General features: G+C 45.7%; 1 protein-coding gene across 4 annotated transcripts in view; it reads left to right on the forward strand.

Moving 5' to 3' along the window:
* KAT7 (lysine acetyltransferase 7) overlaps window positions 1–23,071 on the forward strand; it is a 35,220-nt gene that overhangs the window by 632 nt on the left and 11,517 nt on the right. Inside the window, exons 2-11 of one of the 4 annotated variants that reach the window (XM_083582994.1) lie at window positions 5,292–5,850; window positions 9,333–9,480; window positions 10,258–10,434; window positions 11,269–11,508; window positions 11,626–11,708; window positions 12,897–12,986; window positions 14,421–14,519; window positions 15,889–15,999; window positions 22,210–22,401; window positions 22,594–22,683. In XM_083582994.1, coding sequence (XP_083439120.1) covers window positions 5,836–5,850; window positions 9,333–9,480; window positions 10,258–10,434; window positions 11,269–11,508; window positions 11,626–11,708; window positions 12,897–12,986; window positions 14,421–14,519; window positions 15,889–15,999; window positions 22,210–22,401; window positions 22,594–22,683 — 1,245 coding nt within the window. In that variant the 5' untranslated portion in view covers window positions 5,292–5,835. Of the gene's footprint in view, window positions 1–4,913; window positions 5,851–9,332; window positions 9,481–10,257; window positions 10,435–11,268; window positions 11,509–11,625; window positions 11,709–12,896; window positions 12,987–14,420; window positions 14,520–15,888; window positions 16,018–22,209; window positions 22,402–22,593; window positions 22,684–23,071 lie in introns of those variants that run through there. The other 3 variants (XM_083582995.1, XM_083582992.1, XM_083582993.1) reach the window with 3 other exon arrangements.

Genomic DNA, 23,071 nt, shown 5'->3' on the forward strand with positions numbered 1-23,071 from the left:
GGTTATTAGCAGTGGGGGCATGTCTTAATCAGCAGAAATGTTCTGTGCTCAGAGTGCCGCACCCCCTCCATAAAGCTTGCTCCAGGATTTGGGGAGGAGAGAGCTCTTAAGGAATAAAACTCAATTCAATAGCCAGGGCACCCAAGCAACAGTTGGGATCCAGCTGAATTTGGGAGTACTGTAGTAAAGGCATCTGGTTTTCCATCCCCACTCTCAGGTCTTGAACTTATAAGAACACTGAACTTGAGCGTTGACTGGTAACACAGAACTAGCAGCCCCATGAGAAGCAGCCTTAACATTCATTTCCGTGTACAAAGAAGGAACGTGGATATTTGTCACACGTCGCTAACCCATATGCTATCGCTGGCATGCTCTATCCCCACCAACAGCCTCTAAATGCAGAGGCACTGACAACACAGCCCTACCTGTAACCAATGATCTCTCTCTCTGGGCCTACGAGGCATGTGACAAGATGGCAAACACAGCTTGCGAGGAAACACAGATGTTGCAGGAACACTGATAGAAATTAGGCCAAAAATTAGTGCCAAGTATACGAAGTGAAGGGACGCGGGTGGCGCTGTGGGTTAAACCACAGAGCCTAGGACTTGCCGATCAGAAGGTCGGCGGTTTGAATCCCCGCGACGGGGTGAGCTCCCATTGCTCGGTCCCTGCTCCTGCCAACCTAGCAGTTTGAAAGCACATCAAAGTGCAAGTAGATAAATAGGTACCACTCTGGCGGGAAGGTAAACGGTGTTTCCGTGCGCTGCTCTGGTTCACCAGAAGCGGCTTGGTCATGCTGGCCACATGACCCGGAATCTGTACACCGGCTCCCTCAGCCAATAAAGCGAGATGAGCACCGCAACCCCAGAGTTGGCCACGCCTGGACCTAATGGTCAGGGGTCCCTTTACCTTTACCCATACGAAGTGAACGGTGGAATAGCAAATAGATGGGAGACTAGGAGAAGAACTGGCTTGCACTGGTGCAAGAGATAGTGCACTTGGCAGTCAACTTAGATGAGATGGAGTGCAATATTGGACTGTTAAGGAGCAGAGGTTCAGCGCTTCTGAAGTTTAGCAATTAAATGTCAAGGTGGGGAACGTTTTTTTCCTCCTCAGTTTACTTGGAAGTCTGAACTCTCCCTGCATTTTTAAGCATAATGAGGCAAAGCCTCCTTTCTGACTATTTTGCTATTACAGGTAAACTAGGAGGAGGAAGTCAAAATTCCTAAACAAGGGGAAGTTTTCCAACTACATCCCCAAGCAAACAAAGGAACAAATTAAAGGAGCTGTGCTAAAATTTGGGAGTGCAATAAGTCATGTAAAGAGCCTTCCTTCCTTATATATTTATGCTTTGTTATTTTGAAAGGCATTTTTACCTTTTCTAGTCTTCTCTGGAGTGTCTGCAAAGTAGCTGATGTGGTGTGCCTATCTCTTAAAGAAGCTAGAGCAGACTCCCTGAAGCCTGAAGGAGATAAGAGGCAGGGATAAAGTAGCAGCAGGTGCTCCTGTTTCTGCAAAACAACTTCCTTGCACAGAACCTCAAGATAGATCTCCACATCCTAGGTCCTCTTCCCCCCCCCCCAGTTTGTAAAGAGCCAGACGGTATACAAGAAAGACTTGCCAAGTGATTCACAGGTCAACACTGGATTTAAACCATTCTTACAGGGCCAGAGAAGTCAACACCTAGCAGATTTACTTGCACATAAATTCCTTTGAAATGGATGGGCCATACAAGTGTGCTGAACACTAAAGCCTTGAGACTGCTATGCACATGTACTTAGATGTGACTAACCCGCCGGTTTTTAATTGTTTCAATGTCTTACAGGATTCACATTTATTTTATTTTTATAGTTTTATTCTGTTTCAAGCCTCCACCCTGGACTCTATTAATGCTTGTCAGTAAACAAAATAAAAACCTACTTCAGTCTCTGGTCCTGACCAAATAAAAACAGAGGGGCAGCCATAATAGATCTGTTGCAAGACTAACTTTCATTTTGTAGCACCTTAAAAAAACTAACAAATGTCTTAACATTGAAGGAACACAAAGTCTCTGTTTTTATGTGGAAATAAGTCCCACTTAACTTAGTGCAATTTATTTCCAAGTAAATATTCAAAAGACCAGTGTGCACAATTTATTAATGTCCCAGAAATGCCTTCACCTAAAGTGGGTCCTGCAACAATTGTTTAAAAAAGAAAGAAAAATGGGATAGAGAAGGGACAGTGTATGCCTATACTACAAGTTTACATTAATTCCACAGTTTGAATTACTATGGAGTAAACCGCTCCACCCTCGAATCTTGGGAATTGTACTTTTGTGCAGGGGCAAAAATTCAGTGCTACAGACCTCTTCATCTTACAGCTCAATTCAAGGTTCTAATACTGGAATATGGATCCTTTGACCTTCCAGGTGTTGTTGGACTCCAACTCCCAGGAGACCCAGCCAAGATGGCCAATGTCAGGGATGACTGGAGTTGTAGTCCACCAACATATGGAGGGCACCAGGCTCCCAAGTCCTTGTTCTAGTATGTCTGTAGTGCGCATGTGCTTGAGAGGAGCTACACATCTTAAAATGTAGGTCCTAGATCTGGACATCAGAGCTACCCACTTGCAAATTATTCTTATGTTAGGTTCTTATGCTTTTGGAACAACCCCCATTGTAATTAATATAAAAGTAAGATTGATAGCTTCTGCCTATCAGAACACCGTTGTAGTTTTGTCTAGGTAAGGAGATAGACCAGGGCAGCACTTGGCTTTTGTATTTTCAGAAATGAGGAATTAGCCATTTTATTTTTCTCTCACTTAGTAGGCCTTGGTAGAACCTGAAGCCTCCATATCATAGCATCAATTGAAAGTCTGCTACCACCTCTCACATTCCATCTTAACATTCTTACCACTTGCAACCTTTATCACTAGCTTCCTCCATTTTTGTCGGCCTGATGAAAGGTTCTGGAGAACTCGAAAGCTGACCACACTATCTTGTGACATTTTGGTTGGCCTAAGAAAGGTATTACCCCAGCAGCGTTTTGGATTACGTCTTAGGGACCAAAACCGCTGCTTTGCTTTTTGTGGCACCCTGGAGTATATTATAATGATGAAGATGCATTCCTTATCCTGGTTTTATGGTTAGACTGCTGACCTACTCCCCTCCCACGTCCTTTCTGCACCATATCCTGTCTCCACCCACTCGCACAGTTCAGGTTTATAGTGCAGCTGAGCCATTTAACTTCATTGCATCAATGATGGTCCAAGTGCAAGAACACTGACGTTTGCATCCCACCCCCCAGCTGGCTGACACTTTCATACCAAACAAGCTGAGAGCATTTAGCTCCCTTTTGGGGTTGAACCACCATAAATTTAGCATTTGCATTTTTAACTGCTTATGTCTGCATCTGGCTTTAACAAGTTTCTAGATTTCAAGAGGCATAAATTCAACTTGCTGATAAGTTGTATGCCTAGTTAAGACAATGGGGAGCTCACCCATGTGTATGAGTAAGCTATTTATAAGTAGCACTAAGACAAGATAGGCTACTGATAGCTTGGATTTCAATATCAAAACTCTACTCGTACTTAATTACAACACTATTACTAAATTCCAACCTTATTACCTGTTACTGTAATCTAGCTGTATTCAGAAACGTGGATATGGGATACATGGACTAGACCCACAAAGCATCTCAGACAGACTTACTATGCCACTGTCTGAGGAGTGCCATAAAGACTTTTTTTTATTCTGCTTTGATTTTAATCAGTAAACCTCCTGCTGTGCCAATTCTTTTTAAACTGACCTAGTTGTTTATGCCGCTCCCATGCACTGTTTTTGCTGTTTATATATCGTGTTTTTAAAACTGCAATAAAAATGAGATTTTAAAATCTGGACAACACCTCAGGGACCCATTTGGGGCTAAAAAGATGGGTGTAGAAATGTTGTGTGTTTGGTTGGTTCCCCCCCCCCCCCTTATTTGAAGTTTTGAGCCAAATGCACCAAAAGGGTATCTCATAGGGTAAATGAGTGACATGAATGGTGGGGACTGGGGTGGCCCCAAGCTTGTTTTATACACACAGGAGTTCTTTAATTCTTTCTTTACTGAGAAATTGCAAGAGAGATTCCCAGGGAGTCTCTGCTTGAGCTGAAACAAAGCTGTGGGGCATACATTCTATTGGCAAATAAAGGCACAATATATCAGGAAACAGTAGGGATGGCTCAAGAGCGTATGTTCTGTGGGCATAAGGGTTCTGTGAACATCTGAACCTCTGAAATGAATAAGGCACTAGGAACTGAAAGTAAAGAACCTGGAACAAGCCTCAACTGCAGGGTGGTTGTGAGGACACAGAACAGAAAGATTATAAAGCCGTACAGCATACACACTATATTTGAAGCATCACCTGACCCCCAGCACAAGGAATTCTGGGCACTGTAGTTTAAGATTTGCTGAGAATTCTGACTACTGTGCCTCAAATTCTCTGAGAGAAAGAATGCTTAAAGATAAGTGTGCTTGCAACTGTAGTCTGATCCTAAACAGCTAGTTAAGAGTGTGGTGCTGATAATATTGAGGTTGCAGGTTCGATCCCTGTATGGGACAGCTTCATATTCCTACGTTGCAGGGGTTTGGACTAGAACTAGATGATCCCCAGGGTTCCTTCTAACCCTACAATTTTATGAAGACTCAGAATTAAGCCTTGACCTACGCATAGCTACCTGGTGGTGGGAGAACCCACTTTAATGGGGATACTTCCAACCAAACATGCTTAGGAACAGGCTACAAATCTCAAGTAAGGCTTACAACTCACATTACAGTAAAAGATTTGCATGCAGGCTTCTTAGATGTAAGCCCCACAAAACACAACGGTACTTCCTTCTGCATAAGCTTGCATACAGTTAGGGGACTGCCAAACCTGTTCTTTATAAATGATACAAGGCACCATATTTAATATGATTTGGGTTTTCGTTTATTAACTGGCATATGAATAAAGCAGTTTTGTTTAGTTTAGATTATGCATGCTGCTATACCATTAGAGGACTTCTCTCTTGCTGCAAGGTAAAAAGCAAGGTTTTTCAGAAAACTGCACGACCTGACACTCCCCACCCCCCAATGTACTGTATTAACTTCTTTTTTTAAAAAATGCATTCCCCAATTAGTCAGAAGTTTATTAGTAGAAGTTTTAAACTGATTAATCGACCTAATTAGTCAACGAGATGGAGCCTTAGATTCAGTAATACAGCCCTTTGTAACTTCTCCAACATCCCAAGGGTTACTGAAAGAGATAATCGTGCACCTTTTCCTTACACATAGGGGAAGCACCGCCTCCGTTGCCCAAAGTAAAGATGGTTCTTCCACCACGAAGAACGCAGGCGGGGCCCCTAACCAAAGATGGCGGATCCAGCATCGGGGCGAGTGCGAACCGCACTGCACTTGAGGTCGCTCGACCTCGGAGTGCAGGAAACCACCAACGGTGCCCACCTCAAAAATGGCCGCCCCCGTTAAAGCGAGTGGAAGAGCTGCCCACAACCAAGATGGCCGCGGCACTTCACCGGCGACTGGTTCTCAGAGGCGCCAATCCCGACTCCAAGATGGCGGAGCGCCGTCGGCGTGAGGTGAGGTTTGTCTGCGTCACGTGACAGGCAGGACGGGGGTGTGTGTATCCCCGTCGTGTGTCCCGGCGGAAGAGTGAAGGGAGTCGGCTGAAAGGTCGCAGCTGGAGGGAAAGGGAAAACAAAGCGGCGCGGCCTAGCGCTGGAGAACCGGAGACACGCCAGTCACCACGGATACAGCCGAAGCCAACGCGGCGGCCGGGGCGCAGCCACCCTCGCTGCCTCCGCCGCCTCCTCCGCCGAGGATGTCGCGTAGGAAGGTGAGAGAGCGCAAACCGAGCCAAACCCCCTTCCCGTCTCCTCTCCTTTAGCTGCATAGACCGTCAGGCTCGAAAACCAGTTAAAAACGTAGGCCTTCAAGCCCCTGCTTCATCTCGCGTCTTGATTGGTCGCCGCTGCCTCCCGCCGCAACTTCTATGGCCATCTTCGCCATCAGTCAAGCGCAGCCCCCACCCTGAACGGTTATTTGTTTCCCTCCACCCTTTCGGTGATTGTTGTGTCCCGCCTCCTCTCGTTGCTCATTGGCTTCGGCGCTGAAATGCCATTGGCTGCTTTCCCTATCACTTCCTACTGGCGCGGTTTTCTTTTCCCCTCCTCCCCCGTCGCTCCTGTTCCCAACGACTTCATACTTGGCTAGGTGCCTTGGGAGCGGGTGTTGAAGTAGCTGCTGATTGGCCGGGCATTCTGGCCTGAATTGGCGTCCACGGGGTCCCGCCCCTCTCTTCTTTCTCCGTTTCCCATTGGGAGACATGGTCGCGTAAAGGTCCTCCTCCTCGCTGTTATGATTGGAGGAGAGGGAAAATGGCACAGAGGGTTCAAAACACAGCAAGCAAGATGGACTGGACCATGGGGATGGGTAGCAGCCATGGCTATAGTTTTGTGCCTACTTGGGTGTAAATCCCATGGAATTCAATAGGGGTTTCTTATAAGTAAATCTTCTTACAATCGGTCTGCATGTATAAAAGGATTGATCATTCTGGCTGCAAACCCAAGGCGTTTTTTTGCAACTATCTAGTTTTAAGTACAGATAGAATTAGTTTTATTTCAGGAGAGTAGGAATTTTACACATTTTTAGAGGACTTTCCATAGTCTCTTGCAACAAAGGAAGGGAGGCTGCAATGTGAATGACAGTTCACCAAGAGGTTTAATAATAGGACATGTTTCGTAGTAGCTGTATCTTGAATTGGGCTGCAGTCTTGGTTTTGAACCATCGAGTCTTTTAAGTTGGGCAAGAACCAAGTTTTGCTACCCTGTACAGATCTAGCTTAAAAGAGGAGATTTCTAGCCCACAGCATGTTAAACATGCAGTTGTTGCTCACAAGGAGCCTGGAAGGCTCAAAGTTCCAATCTTCATATTGCTTTTTAAAATGTATTACTTTTATGAGACACACACATGCATATACACCATGGGGGTTCACCCGATTCCTACCTGCTTAGAATCAGCGTTGCTGTAGCATCTGGTCCTTCCAGGTTGTTCAGTGATCTCATTAGTCTGTATATTAAAAAGTGCCTGTTTCGCTAAAGGTTCACAGCAACAAAATATAACATTTAGCAGACCAGTTTTGTTACTTGTGCAGATTGTCTTAAAGCAACGAGTAATAACCTCATTTCATGCAAGTGGAAAGGAGGAACAAATATTGGGGGAAAGAAAGCCATGGGGGGAGAGAGGGAGAAAGAGAGAAGGGGTAGGATAACCTACTTTAGGCTTTGGTCCTGACCACATTTGTCTCCAGCTACACCCACCATGCAGCTCCACAATATATTACCCCCAGGTAAATGTGGCCCTCAACAGAAAAAAGATTGACTGCCCCAGTCATAATCAGAAATGAATTGGGATGGCACCTGCAGCATTCGAAGACCCAGCTTCATATCTGTTTGGAGTGCTATATAAATGAAATCCTCATTCCCTGCAACTCTAGATTATTTTCTTCCCCTTCCCTGGTATCCCTCTTGTGTCACACACATCGTTACAAGTGGGGAAATACAGTCAGAGGAAAAACAAAAAAAAAAAGTGCGAGGAATTACAATAGAAATCGGAAAGCATGATGGGGGAATTTGCTCTCATGGTCAAACTTAAGGTCCTGAAAGAATCGTGAGTCATAGGAGGGCTATTCTTTATGCTTGTTCAGTCCTGCAGTGGAAGCCAAATTGAGATGTTTGCCTTTCCCTGCAGTGTGCTGGCTTGTCTCACATGCTTGAGTCTCTTGTAGAGCCATCTGGTCTGCAGCCCCCCTCTATGCAACACACCTGGTGTCTGCTCCTACTCTGACTGCTGAATATATTGCACCAGCTGTATGTGAGGTGGAGTGCTTTATGCTTGTGTACCTGGATTGTGTACAATCTTCCTTCCTTTCCCACCTACCCCCTACAGGCAGCAATAGAACAGATTTCCCTATCACTGCATTTCTGTCACCTGTTATATTTCTGCCTGCCCTACCCGAACCAGGCAGCAACTCTTGAATGTGTGGGAAGTGGCTGATGGGTGAACGGTCTTTCATCTGTTGCAATGTCGTGATCCTACAAAAAGAGAATTGTTTTGTGACAGGTTCAAAATTGATGCCAATAGTAGCAGACTGTGAGTTCAAGAGCCAAACTCGGCTACTCTTTCCTGCAGAGTAGATAATAGGTTTCCATGCTTGTAGTGAAAGATGCATTGTGCTGGCAAAAAAGGAAAAAAGTTATTGGCTTTAGGCTGGCTATTTAAAAGGAGCAGCAGCTGCTTCTACAAATACAATGTTTGTTTCAGACTTGAGGAAAGCTAGTCTGTGTAGTAGGTTTGGGAACCTGTGGCCCTCCAGATGTTGTTGGAGTATAAATTCCATCCTGCCTAACTGTTGGCTGTGCTGGCCAGGGCTGATGGGCATTGGAGTCCATCTGAAGAGCAACAGGTTTCCCATCCTTGCTGCATAACTTTAAGTGGATTGCTGTGTGTCCCTGGATGAATTGTTCAGCTATAGCTTTTGTTCCCTGGGTTTTGAGATCTCACCCGTTTGGTGGCAATTGCAAAAACAGTCTTTTGCTCAGAGTGTGTTGATTCCTGTGATGTGAAGATTGTGGTATACACAAACTGGGTGGAGTTGCCACTTTTTGTCTGGTCCTGTGTCTTTTTAACAACAGAAATCAAGGAGGTGAACCTTTACCGCCACTTGTCTTTATGCTAGGAAGAAGAACTGCCTGCACACTTGAGGCTTGCTAATGCAGTGTACCATATCCTCCCCTATTGTGTTGACTGAATGAGTGTGAGACTTGGGTTACAGGCACAATATTCTCCTCAGGCTGAAGACAGTTTTGAAGTTGTGGCCAGCATACAACCGAGCTCATTTCTTCTGATGGGATTCTTCCTGTTGCCTTCTAGACAAAGTTCTGGAGAGTTTGGTTTGACCTATGCAATCCCTCTTGACTGAAATCAGAGATCAGTACCGTCACCGTGTCCCATTGCAATCCCATATACTAAATGAGCACTCACATATAGCTGTATGCACGGTCCGGACAGCAAGAGCACAGAGAGAAATATTCTTGTGGGTGTGTGGAGATTCACCAGTGCTTTAGCCTAAGCGTTTTGTTCCAATCGGTTGTAAGAGGTTTCTGTTTTGGCTTGGTATTTCTGCAAGCACAGTGCGCAATACTTTCAAGTTTACGATATCCATTTTTCTGAAACATTTTAGTTAGTGCTGCTCCTCAAGGAGCAGACCCCAGATAAATGATGCATGTTGCTTATGTGGCTGAGTCTTTGGCCTTTCAGAGGAACGCAGGCAGCAGTTCTGACGGAACCGAAGACTCCGATTTCTCCACGGACCCAGAGCATACAGACAGTTCAGAAAGTGACGGGACGCCACGCCAGTCTGCGCGTGTGACTCGCTCTTCTGCCAGGCTCAGCCAGAGCTCCCAAGGTAGAGCGTTTGAATGTTTGGTCTTAAGCCTTATTCTAAATGGCATGAGCTGTATAATAAGCTGGTGTCTCCCCACCCCACTCCATATGCAGGCACAGCCAAAATCTTAATTGAAGACATGCTAACTTTAGTCCTACCCACCCCTGAAGCCCTGTAAGCCATTGCACGTTCTGCATTAACCACCTTGTGGACCTGCAACAGGTCAGTCTGTAAGAGAATGACCTCTAAATAATAACACCTTTAAAACAAGCTTGAGCATCAAGTTGAGGATATTGATGGGTCAATAATTAGGATTCTGTCTCCCTGGAGGATTTCCAGACTTTTGTTTGGTGTATGCAAAGAAGCAGCAAGGAGAGGCATTGCAAATGTTGGGTATTCCAGTATTTTTCCTATATTCCAGAGAGAGGCTGAGAGAGTGGCTCTGAGATCAGATCTGAGTTGGGATTTGAACCCAGGATCTGCTCGCTCACATCCGTAACTTATACTGGCTCTCATATACTCAATATCTGAACTTGGACGTGGAGTAGTATCAGAAAGAAGCTCATTTATTACCTTGCTGTTCTTTGCTCCTTAACTTGTGCTTTTGAAAATCCTGGCTATATTAAAATTCTTAAATCTTCAGAACGTATATTGATGTTGGGAAGGCAGTCTGCACTGTGTCCTTCCATGCAGGGGGCAGATATTTTTGCAGTGTGAGTGTTTCAGATGGTTTCTCCCAGTGAAACACTTGTGTGTGTGTTTCCCCGCTTCCTTACCTCCCCATCCTCTTAAAACTAGATTCCAGCCCGGTTCGCAACCCACCATCGTTTGGAGCAGAGGAGCCTGTTTATTCCACCCGGAGGGTAACCCGTAGCCAGCAGCAGCCCACACCCGTGACTCCCAAGAAATATCCCCTTCGACAGACCCGCTCATCAGGATCTGAAACGGAGCAAGTGGTTGACTTTTCAGATAGAGGTTTGTAAATGGCTGGGCAGGATGTACCGTGGCTAAAACTGGCACAGATCATGCTGAATTTCTTTATACCATGTTCTTCATCGGATTTCTTTAGAACTTTGATGACTTCTAGGTTAGGTTGAGGGGCAGTAGCTTAGCCAAGGCTGCTTTCGAAATACTAGTTGCTGTGTTGATCCCAAAGAGACTGAAAGCACAGCTGAGATGATGCCCAGTTGAAATCGCCTTTTATCTGCGTCTCTGATTTCTTTCTCCATTTCGAGATCACCCTGACAGTTTTGGTCAGGAAAACAACAATACATTTCCTGGTACAGTACAGTCATACCTCGGGTTACAGCTGCTTCTGGATGCGTTTTTTCGGGTTACGCACCCGCCGAAACCCGGAAGTACCGGAACGGGTTACTTCCGGGGTTTTGGCAGTCGCGCATGCGCAGAAGTGCTGCTGCGGATTGCGAACATGCATCCTGCACGGACCACATTCGCAACCCGAGCGTCCACTGAACAGTGGTACCTCGGGTTAAGTACTTAATTCGTTCCGGAGGTCCGTTCTTAACCTGAAACTGTTCTTAACCTGAGGTGCCATTTTAGCTAATGGGGCCTCTTGCTGCCGCCACACCACTGGAGCACGATTTCTGTTCTCATCCTGAAGCAAAGTTCTTAACCTGAGGTAATATTTCTGGGTTAGCGGAGTCTGTAACCTGAAGCGTATGTAACCCGAGGTACCACTGTATTGCTTTTTTAGGCCTGGCATTTTGACCTATAAGGGATTCTGGGGAGGACCCCCCCCCCCCGTTTATTGGGCTCTGCTCACTTTTGTAACGTTGTGACTCTACGCAGACACTAAAAACGCCGCTGACCACGATGAGTCGCCACCCCGCACGCCGACTGGGAACGCCCCGTCTTCCGAGTCCGACATCGATATCTCCAGCCCCAACATGTCTCACGATGAGAGTATCGCCAAGGATATGTCCATGAAGGATTCGGGGAGTGACCTGTCCCATCGTCCCAAACGCCGCCGATTCCACGAGAGCTACAACTTCAACATGAAATGCCCGACACCCGGCTGCAATTCATTAGGTACGGTGGAACCTTCCATGATCTGAGATTTCCTTAGCGGACTCTCCTCTTGCCCAAATCCCCCACGTGCCCTTTCTTGTTACCAGCCCTAAGGCGTGTTCCTTTGGCTCTCCACAGGACACCTGACGGGAAAACACGAGCGGCATTTTTCCATATCTGGATGCCCACTGTATCATAACCTTTCAGCGGACGAATGCAAGGTAATTTATTCTCTTGGAAAATGAGTTTGTGGCAGTGGAAAGAGATCAGTCAGGAGGAATGGCATGGGGAGAGGGGAGAATTACAGCACAGTTCATCCCACCCACCGTCTCTCCTCTTTTCAGTGCTGCTTTGCAGGAGAGACAGTGTTTGGACACACAGCATGGCCATGTAATGTGCAGCACAGCCTTTGCCAACTTGCTGACCTTCAGATGTTTTGGATTACCATTTCTATCAGCGGTGCTGGCTGGATCTGATGAGAGCTGTAGTCAAAACCATCTGGAGAGCACCAGGTTGTCAAAGACTGGTGCAGTTCCTCTCCTCTGAGTGTTGTGATTTGTGACACAGAAACAAACACGGGGACAAAATTCTCACGGGAAGCACGCTATTTGAAGCATACGTAGGAATTTCTGTTCTCAGGCTTGTCCAAAAATCCAGCAAGCCTATGATTTGAGTTTTAAAATGGTTATTTGAAACTTGAATCGAACCCTTCGTTTGTAGGCTTTGGGTGAGTCTGTATGTTGGTATTCAAAATTTCAGTTTACAAATTTCCTTTTTGTTTTGCTTTTCCAAGAAAGTTAACATTTAAAAAAAAATTAGTATGCTGTTGAACACCAGCTGTTTGCAGCAAATGTCTCTGTGTGTGATATTCAAAGTCTTTTTTGCACATGACTAAGATTATTTACTAGGGACTCTGGTAGTGACTGCTGAAATGAACTTGAGGTGGTAAAATGGGGCAGGGAGAGGTGATCAGATTTTCTCATATTGAATGCGAGTGTAGGAATTAGTTAAGTTATTCTTTGTTTTGTAAAATTATATCCTACATCTTCAGCCACCATGGTTTCTGGGGCAGAAGACAATGCAAAAATACAACAATGAAATCTAAAAATCCACCTGTAATTTGGGGCAGAAATTCCTGATGGAGCTGCATAGCTTGAAGTGGGGCTTGAGCCCTGCCTCTTCTCTTTTGAAACATCAAACCTTGTTTGGTCAATTATGAATTGAGGGCTTATGGTTCCTTGGATGTTCCTTTCCTGCATGCAAACCTCAGAGATGCCTGGGCTCAGGGCCAACGGTACCTTAACTCCCTCATATTGTGGTTTTGGTTGGGCTGTTTTTACATTATCTGAGCAAGAATTCGCATGGCGTGAGAAGGGAAGGATTGATATGATCTCTCTCTGGATTTCAAGGTGAGAGCGCAGAGCCGCGATAAACAAGTTGAGGACAGAATGCTGTCTCACCGACAAGATGATAACAACAGGCATGCTACCAGACATCAGGTACTTCCATCTTACATTTTTTACTTTTGCACCTTTATCAGGTATGCACTGGCTTTGACACCCCAACAGGACCATCTTTTTTCTAGTGATCATTGACACCTCAGTTTCAGAGGACAGTTAAAAAACAAAAAAACAACCAAGAATCAAAAGCAATTTTGTGTGGAAATTCTGTCTGAACCTGTGTCTACTTATCTTGCTGACCACATTTTCTGAGTAATCTAAAACTTGTGTGGAGGAACGTTCCATTCTTCAGTTTTACCAAGAAAAGAATAAATGTGTTAGTTTCTAAAACAGTTAAATATAACTTGCCCTGTGATAACTTGAGAAGAATTCATGATTTGTGCCTTGTTCGCAGGATGTGGTTCTTTAGATTGAGTTTACTCTGTGTATGTTCATCCTTCAGCAGTAGCAATAGATATGTGTGAAACCCCACCAAGATCTATGGGTATAGGGCAGTATACAAATTTAATAAATAATAATACAGTGGTACCTCAGGTTACAAACACCTCGGGTTACAAACACTTCGGGTTACAGACTCTGCTAACCCGGAAGTAGTACCTGGGGTTAAGAACTTTACCTCAGGATGAGAACAGAAATCGTGCGCTGGTGGCACTAAGTGGTGCTTCAGGTTAAGAATGGTTTCAGGTTAAGAATGGACCTCCAGAACAAATTAAGTTCGTAAGCCGAGATACCACTGTAATATGTTTTGTATCCTTTCAAATGCCATACACTTCACTGAAGGCAGTTCTCACAGTCATCTTGTATGTTGCCAAGTGAGGGACATGTAAATAATCCCTGATATTTTTCAAGCACAGTCCCAAGTATACAAGGCTCCTGGTTTGATACCATCTTGCTATACCAGGATAAAACACATATAATACAATGCAGTGTGGCAAGAGTCCTGTTCTGCCATCCAGCAATAGTGCCCAATGATCAGGCTCATGTTGGTTTGCAAGGGATGGTCTGGACTGTTCGACATGGATGTGCAATAGACGAGCGTCTAACTCCCGCAAAAGCATACAGTGGTACCTCGGGTTTAAGAACTTAATTTGTTCTGGAGGTCCGTTCTTAACCTGAAACTGTTCTTAACCTGAGGTGCCACTTTAGCTAGCGGGAGCAAAGTATACGCTTGTGCCATATTGCATATGCGACATTCCGTGTCAGAAAGGTGTGGCCTATAGCCCAGAGTTGGGGAACCTGTGGCCCTCCAGGTTGTTGCTGGACTCCAGCTCCCGTCAGCCCCAACAAGCACAGCTTGATGGTCAGGAATGATGGGAGTTGTAGTCCAGCAACAGCTGGAGGGGCCACCCAGGCTTCCCATCTCTGTTACTGCAGATTAAGCAATAGTTGGCCTGCTTTGGGGTCAGAGGGCTCAGGATCCCGGGCAGGTTGTCTCTTCCTATGCATGTCCTGTGTTTGTCATCCCCTGTGTAGGCACCAACTGAAAGACAGCTAAGGTACAAAGAGAAAGTAGCGGAGATGAGGAAGAAGAGGAATGCTGGGCTGACTAAGGAGCAGAAGGAAAAGTACATGGTACAGAAGCTTTCTCTCTCTCTCTCTCTCTCTCTGAGGAGTGTGTGTTTGGCAGAATCAGGCCACCCTTAATGTCATGGCGTATTTCACACCCTGCATAGAGGGAATAGTTAATTTCTAACTGCATCTGATCCCAAGATTCTAGGTCATAGTGCTATAGAACCAAAACAAGAATAGACAGCCATCAGCTAAACACTCCTCCAGTTATTTTGATTTGGTTTGTGAATTCCAGCCTTGCTGCTTCCCATCCCTTCTTGCATGCAGGCCTTCGTGTCCTTTGGCCCTGCGTGAGGCCATAGTTGGAAGGGGGGGGCTTATAGGCCACCCAGCCCAGCCCCCTGTGCAATGTAGAAAATTAAGTGCTGGAGCAACCCCATCCGATTCCTGCCCAGCTTCTGCATTGACAGCCTCCAATAAGGGAGAGCCCACTGCCTCTTTAGGTAATTGGTTACCTTCCTAAACTCCTCTTACCATTAGGATATTTCTCTTAATGTTCAATCAACATTTATCCTCTAAATCCACTGGACTTAGTCCTGCCCTTTTGGACAGCAGAGAACAAGCCTCCACCCTCTTCTGTTGAACAGCCTTTCAAGCAATTGAAGAGAGCTTCCGTAGATTTTCCCTCTATTCTTCCCTGCCCCCCAGGTTAAACATAGTTCCTTCAACCTCCCCTCGTAGGAGTTGTGTTTTGTACTATATCTGTTGCCTCCCGGTCCAGCCGCTCCACTGAGCGGGGAACCTGTAGCCCTCCAGACATTGCGGAACTACAACTCCCACCAGCCTCTTCCAGCAGAGCCAGTGGTCGGGAATGATGGAAGCTGTAGTCCCAACAACACAGAGGAGGGCTGCCCCTTATCCACAGGCTTCTTAAAATGTGGTACCTAGAACTGGATACAGTACAGTGGTACCTTGGTTCTCAAATGGCTTGGCTCTGAAAGAAATTGGCTCCCAAACGCTGCAAACCTGGAAGAAAGTGTTCCTGTTTGCAAACGTCCGACGCAGCTTCCGCTTGAGTGCAGGAAGCTCCTGCAGCCAATCAGAAGCCGCGCCTTAGTTTTCAAACTGTTTTGGGAGTCGAACAGACTCCCGGAATGGATTGAGTTTGACAACCAAGGTACTACTGTATATGCTTCATCTCTATATTGACTCCTTGCTTCTGCACTCACAACAGCCCACAATTCTTCTTGTCTTTATAAGCAATCCTGCATGAAGCTTTCCAGGCTCCCTCAGCCTTCTACTTCCCTCAGAGCAGGAGCCAGTATAATTTCACTATCCAGCAAGAAAGGGCAGAGAGGGGAGGATGAGGGGATCCACTTTCCCCAGGACAGGCAAACTATTTCTAAGAGATTATTTCTGCTGTTTATTGTAGGAGCACCGGCAAACCTACGGCAACACCAGAGAGCCCCTTCTAGAGAATCTGACCAGTGAGTACGACCTCGAGTTATTCCGACGAGCGCAAGCAAGAGCCTCTGAGGATCTGGTAAGAGGACTGGGCTGGGTAAGATACACATCCTTCCACCTTCTAGGCTTGAAGTAAAACCATTTGTACTCTTATTTTTGTACTAAGCTGAGTGTGAATCGCTTGTGACTCCGTTTAGACAGAATCAAACATCTGAGCAAGGGGTGGGGAGAAGTGAGCAAAAAGAAGAAGTATCTTGGCGTATCTTCAGAGTCTAGAGATGGGCGTCAGCAGTTGTGTATGAATAAATGGTCTCCTTCCTCAGAAGGGCTCAGAAATTCAACAATATGCATTTCATGGAGGGAGAAAACAGGGTACGGAGAATCTGAGGCAACTGTTACTGGAGGCATTTGGCAGTAGGCCCTCACCAATCACGGCAGCTGCGAGGGGAGGACAGTTGGGCAGGGGGTAGAAGCTGAATCAGCAGAATGGACAGAGAGAGCTGTGTGGTGTAGAGAATCTTGGTGGTCTCTCTTGGTTCCTGAGCCTGCGGAGGATTGGAAAAGCAATGATGGATCTTTAACTAGGTCTAGGTTGTGGGTTTCTGACTCCTCAGTTCTGAGAACAAGGTATTTGAGGAGCTGTATGTGGATTTTTTGTCTTCTGAGTTACTGTTACTACACATGTGCTCAGTATTCCGAGCTTGGCTCAGCCCACTGGTCCCAATCTTTCAGTTGCTGTTTTTCCTGGGAATCAGAGCTCTTGACCCCACTTTTGTTTGTGGGGATGGGGACCGCAAGCAAGTGCCTCTCCCATTGTTACCAGACTTAACCTTGAAGAAATGAGGAGAGGGTCTGTGTTTCCAAGTGCGGGACATGCCCCGCCTCTCCGTTCATTGACGCTTTTAGATTAATGTGAACTGAAGGCTAAGTGTATTGATGGCAGAACAGCAGAAGGAGATAAAGGAGCACCGTGGAACCATTCACATAGCAGAATGAAAGAAGATTGCCAGCTTCTCATCTGCTGTGCATCTGCTTATATTTTTAGAGTGTATCTATTGCCCTTCAGGAAACACTTCAAGACAGCTTACAAATAAAACCGTTTTTAAACGTATAGAGGTACAGCAGGCCATTTCTTGGAAGCTGGACCGCTTCTGTCTGCTGTGGCCTTGATCAAGGTAAACTACGGTCACTCCCCTATTCTTATCTTAGTGTCTTCTCTCCACCCCAAAATTTGGCCCTTTCTTGGATGTTTCCACTGCAAACCATTCACTAGATCAGTTAAGGTTTGCTTTTCTTTTTTATCGTATCTTTCTTTACAGTGGTACATTGGTTTAAGAACAGCTTAGTTTATGAACAACTTGGATTAAGAACGCTGCAAACCCGGAAGTAGGTGTTTTGGTTTGTAAACTTTGCCTTGGAAGCAGGACATGTTCTGCTTCCTGTTGAGCGTAAATTGAGTGTCCCGCTGCTATGGGAAAGCACGCCTTGGTTTAAGAACGTTTTGGTTTAAGAATGGATTTCCGGAATAGATTAAGTTCATAAACCAAGGTACCACTGTATTTGCAATTTAGATCACTCATAAACAGTGATTCGTACACAGCTGATTTTGTTTTTTGTTTTTACACTCTCCCCACCAGCATCAAATATCTATTTAGTTTTCCCTCCTTGTTGGAGGGGGGCAGGTGAATTCTATGTCTTTGACCAGAGTTTCGAGCTTTTTTTGGACTACGGCTCCCATCATCCCTGACCACTGGACCTGTTAGCTAGGGATGATGGGAGTTGTAGTCTCAAAACAGCTGGACACCCAAGTTTGGGAAACCCTGTCTTGGATGAAGGGCAGTTATTAAAGACATTGCAGTTGCAGTTGGAGGGAGCCTAATGCAGTGTAAGAGCTCTGACAAATGTCACATAATGTTTTGCATTGGCCCCTTTTTAGATTTGTGATGAAACAATCAAAGCATATTTCCCAATGAGACCAACCTCTCAAACCGTTTTCTTTTTTTCTAAAAAAATAATAATTAAGAAAATGCTAACAAAGGGCACATTTAAAAAAATGACAACGAAGAGGCGTGCGGAAAGTGGACCGATCAATTGTGTGGGAAAGCTCCAGCAGCAGAACAAGTTTTTTTAACCTGCCGATGGCAGCAGAACGTGGATTCGGTCGGACCGGGGCTATGTCAGCTGAATGGCAGTTTCGCTGTAGATGCACTGGTCCTGCCAAAGGACCTCCAGAGAGAAAATGCCTAGAGAGAAAAGACGATGCTTTTGAAACCTCACTGCCTATCTGGAGATGCAGGTTTTAGGTTGCTTGAGGCTTAAGCTACGTCTTAAGCGGAGTTGCATCATTCTGCTTCTTTCTCAAACTCAAAGCAGGCTGGGGTGGGAGACTGTGGCTGAGAAGACATTCAGGTGGGAATACGCATCCTTTCCCTCCTGGTCCTTTCCCAGCTCAAAACCTCCCTCCCCAAGCTTATTTTCCACTTGAAGAGGATGGGGTGGCTCCTTCCCACCTCCCCAGAGTGAAAAAGCAGCTTGAGTACAGCAATTTTGAGCTGCAAGATGACGAGAGCGCCATGGGTTAAGCAGGCTCTCTTGGCCTGCCCGTTTTCTGCTCAAAGCAGACCAAGCTGCTTAAGGTTTAAATAGAAAAGAAAAAAAGCCTGGAGGAAAGAATTGCAGAACTGCATGTGCCATAATCTTTGGAAGCCAAGATATGCAGACGTATATGCCCAGCCTCACTGTTTCTGAGCCAGCATTTCTTGGCCCTGCTGTTGGGATGTGGATGGCTGTGTTGATGTGCCCCCAAGGACCGGCGCTGAAAAGTGTGAGAAGATGAAACAGCTTCGTAAGTGTTCTCATTTAGAAGAAGTGACACTTTCTTTCTGCGGTGACAGTTACACTGAGCGCGGGCCTCCACCTCGCTGTCTTTCGCTGCGTAAGGAGGTGCCAGACTTCCGAAAGCAGTTGCCGGAGGTGCAGTCTGCATCTCTTTGGTTTCCCAGCTTAGAGAGTGCCAGAAGCCCTGGGGCAAGAGAATGGATCCTTTTTCATGTTTGATTGAAGCTCATTTGATGCTTTCCTTGTGATATGACCCTTCAGGCCCATGCTTCTCCCCCAAAAGATTAGGGAGAGACTTCTGGCAAACGTAGATCAAAGCATACACAGCAAATCAAAAGGGGCAAGTACACCGTGGTTGGCAATCCAGTGTGGCTTATCTTGGGGTTCTGCTGAGAGTGGACCACCACTTCCAGAATAATGCTTTGGTACTTTTGTTAAGTCACGTGGAAGTGCTGAGCCCCCTATTCCACGTGGCCACGGCGGCTTTGAGAACAGCACTTTCTTCAGATTTGTGTTTGGAGTTACAGTGGTACCTCGGGTTACATGCGCTTCAGGTTACACACTCCGCTAACCCAGAAATAGTGCTTCAGGTTAAGAACTTTTCTTCAGGTGGAGAACAGAAATCGTGCTCCGGCAGCAGCAGGAGGCCCCATTAGCTAAAGTGGTGCTTCAGGTTAAGAACAGTTTCAGGTTAAGTACAGACCTCCGGAACGAATTAAGTACTTAACCTGAGGTACCACTGTAATCTGAAAAAGACTGCAAGCTGCAGGGACCTCCAAGCTTTCTGCATTATTCAGGTCTTGGGGAGGGGAGCTTATTAACTGGCCTTCCAGATTTCCCGTCTCCAACGGCTAACTGTGATCAGAGCTGCACAGCGGATCAGGTTAACCACCGTGATGCCAGGGAGCCATGATTTACCACCAACTTCCTCCCCACAACCCCAGTCCTCGAGCTTCAGCGTTAAAAGCTACACATATGCCAGCTCACCTCCGCTGCTGTGCCTCCATCTTGTTCACAACGAGAGAGGAAGAAAATACGCACAGGCTTCGAAAATGAAAGGCAAGCGGGCAGTGTCTCCGGATTTTTCTCAGGACTTCTGAAAACCAGGCCCAGGATGTAAAGCACCAAGTCAATGTGGTCCAGGGCAGAGGGAAATCACAGAGCCCCAATAGCTGCTTGTTAACCACGCCTTCACCCGCTTGTGCCCTCCTGCATCCTCAAGGAATCCTGCCTCCATTGAATGCCATTCAGGGGAATGTGGGTGGTACCTGGGTTTACGAACTTAATCCATTCCGTAAGTCTGTTCTTAAACCAAAGCGTTCTTAACCAAGGCCTGCTTTCTCATAGAAAGTAATGGAAAATGGATCTAGACAATGCAAAACAACCCCTAAAACAGCAATTTAATATGAACTTTACTATCTAACACAGGCATAGGCAAACTCGGCCCTCCAGATGTTTTGAGACTACAATTCCCATCATCCCTGACCACTGGGTCCTGTTAGCTAGGGATGATGGGAGTTGTAGTCCCAAAACATCTGGAGGGTCGCGTTTGCCTATGCCTGATCTAACGAGACCATTGTTCCATAAAATGAAAGCAATAATCAATGTACTGTACTATAAAATAAATAAAACAGTATTGTAGATTAAATAAATTAAAATTACTTTTTTTTCTTATGTGCACTGATGATAGTCATTGTTTGGATGGGGGGCTTTTATCCATTTCTGCAGTCACACAATCAACCAGTAGCTGAACTCACACAGTCATAAAAACAAGTCACAAAAGCGAAGTCACAAGACAGTCCCATAAAATAAAGAACAAGTCGCAGTAAAAAAAATGAAAAAGCCACACAAACAAAAATGCAAAAAAATAGTAATAGCAAAACCAAAAGCTCCAAATATCACCTCTGTGTTGCGTGGGTGCTTGGTACTCAACAGCTGACAGACCCAACAGGAAGCCTTTGATTAACAGCGGGGGACTCAATTCACAAACAGAAGACACTCGACAGGAAGCGGAACATGTTCTGCTTCCAAGGCAAAGTTCACAAACCAAAACATCTACTTCCGGGTTTGCAGCGCTCTTATTCCAAGTTGTTCATAAACTAAGCTGTTCTAAAACCAAGGTACCTCTGTACCTGGGACACAGACCCTGCAAATACAGAGAAGCGTGAAGACATTGAGTGAACACTGAATAGAGCTCTTTGAATTGTTATTTTTTTAACTTGCCAAAAGACTCCTATAAGACCCCCAAACACACTGGGAAATTTTATACCGTGAGAACATTTTAAATCCTTACCACAGGGATGGGCTGGAGTGTGTCCTGGGACTCTGATGATACTTGTTGTTTGCCTGGCTGTAGGATGATGATGATAATGATGATGATTATTTGGTATATAAGCCGCCCACCAGACTGGGTTACCCTGCCACTCTGAGGGGCGTCCAACAAACTAAAACACAACAAATCAAACATTAAAAAGTCTGTATAGAGGGACGGGTGAATGTGAAAAAACCTTCACTACTGCACAAAGGTGAAAATGACATGTTTTGCTCTGTCTGCATTTGCCTCTGGTCTCATCCCCCACGATCATGTGATCCCAGAAGGTTGTTCAGAAGGGAATGACCATCTGCCATGGATGCTTTAGCTGAGATTAACAGGGGGTTGGACTAGATGACCCTTGGGTCCCTTCCAGCATTCTATGAATGTTGCCCTCAGGCTGAAGACAATTCCCTCCACAGCTGTTCTCAAGGCACCATAGTGAGAAAGAGGAGACAGAGGCTGCGGCTGCTGTCCTCTACTAGACACCTTCACATTGAATTTACACACATGGGCTTGATCCAGCCTAAATTAGCTTGCCGTCCTATGTGCACTAAACTGGGGTTAATACCCATTGAAATCATTGGGGCTGAATAGACATGGCCAGGGTGTGAACTTGAATGCCTTTGAAATCATTGGATCCAGCTAGTCTTGACTTTTAAGTTCCATGGATTTGAAAGCGCAGTTAACTTGGGAAGGATCCAGACCGTAGTTGGCCAATTCCGTACAGTATTTCACAAGCTGCAGAGTTCAGTTTCCTAACAGTTTCAGTTTTCTGTTTGCAGCAAGTTTGTAGACCTTAAGGCTAAATAAAGAGAGACTTGAATGTGGGTGGGGCAATTTGCATTTCCAAAGATCGGAGTGGGGCTTTGATGCTTTTTATAGCTCTGCCGCTCCCTGCGATTAGTGAAACAAACTGCAAAATAAGCAACTCCGCATAAATTTCCTTAATCTGTGCTATCACTTATACAAAACTCAGTTCTTCCCGATACTGGAGTTTGTTTTGATTGCAGAGGAGTTTTTGGGGTGGGTGGGAATGTTTTCTCTTCTCACATGGGCCTAGCATAGATCGTACGAATAAATAGCATGGTGAACTGTTTCTTTTTTTAAATAATTTTGATTCCCCTTCTCTCTCAATAGGAAAAGCTGCGACTTCAGGGCCAGATCACAGAAGGGAGCAACATGATCAAGACGATTGCTTTTGGCCGCTATGAGCTGGACACATGGTACCATTCTCCCTACCCAGAGGAGTATGCGCGACTGGGGCGCCTCTACATGTGCGAGTTCTGCCTCAAATACATGAAGAGCCAGACGATACTACGCAGGCACATGGTAAGCTTTGGGCACACCGCCTTTTTATTGGCTGAGCAGAAAATGTGTAGCTGCTTCTGCTGCTATGTTATTGTGCCCCCTAGTAAGTAGCTCGTTCTTCCCCTTGCGATTCTCTCTTCCGCCTCTTTGTGCTTCTGATGCCGCTGGCCACACTAGGCAACCGTGCTAATGCTTGTGCAATGCTCTCCGTAGGCGAAATGTGTCTGGAAGCATCCTCCGGGTGACGAAATTTACCGTAAAGGCTCCATTTCGGTGTTTGAAGTCGATGGGAAAAAGAACAAGGTAACATACTTAACTGGAGTTGGTTTCAGAGGAGGAGGAGGAGAGAATTTGTGCAACACATTGTCTTTTGTGGGCCACAGGCAGGCTGCCCGGCTGGCTCTCCTTGAAGTCTGTTGCCCCAACCTGTCCCAGCTCTCTTTGAAAAATGCTAAGGCTCTCATTAGGACCAGTGCTAAGGGTTGGCATTACTGGTCATCTGGCAAGAGGTCATACACTAGCAGGGGCCCATTGACAAGAGCCCTGGAACCTGCTGCAGGAGGGGGTCCTACAGAGGATGTCTTGCCCTAAGACCTTCCAAAACCTGGATATGGTACCGGTCATTATATTTGTGTAACTCCATTGCCTTTGAGGGTATTAGACAGGTAGTCTTGCCTGGCTTACTATTGTC

The sequence above is a fragment of the Podarcis filfolensis genome (assembly GCF_964270895.1).
Source record: "Podarcis filfolensis genome assembly, chromosome: 13".
NCBI lineage: Eukaryota > Metazoa > Chordata > Lepidosauria > Squamata > Lacertidae > Podarcis > Podarcis filfolensis.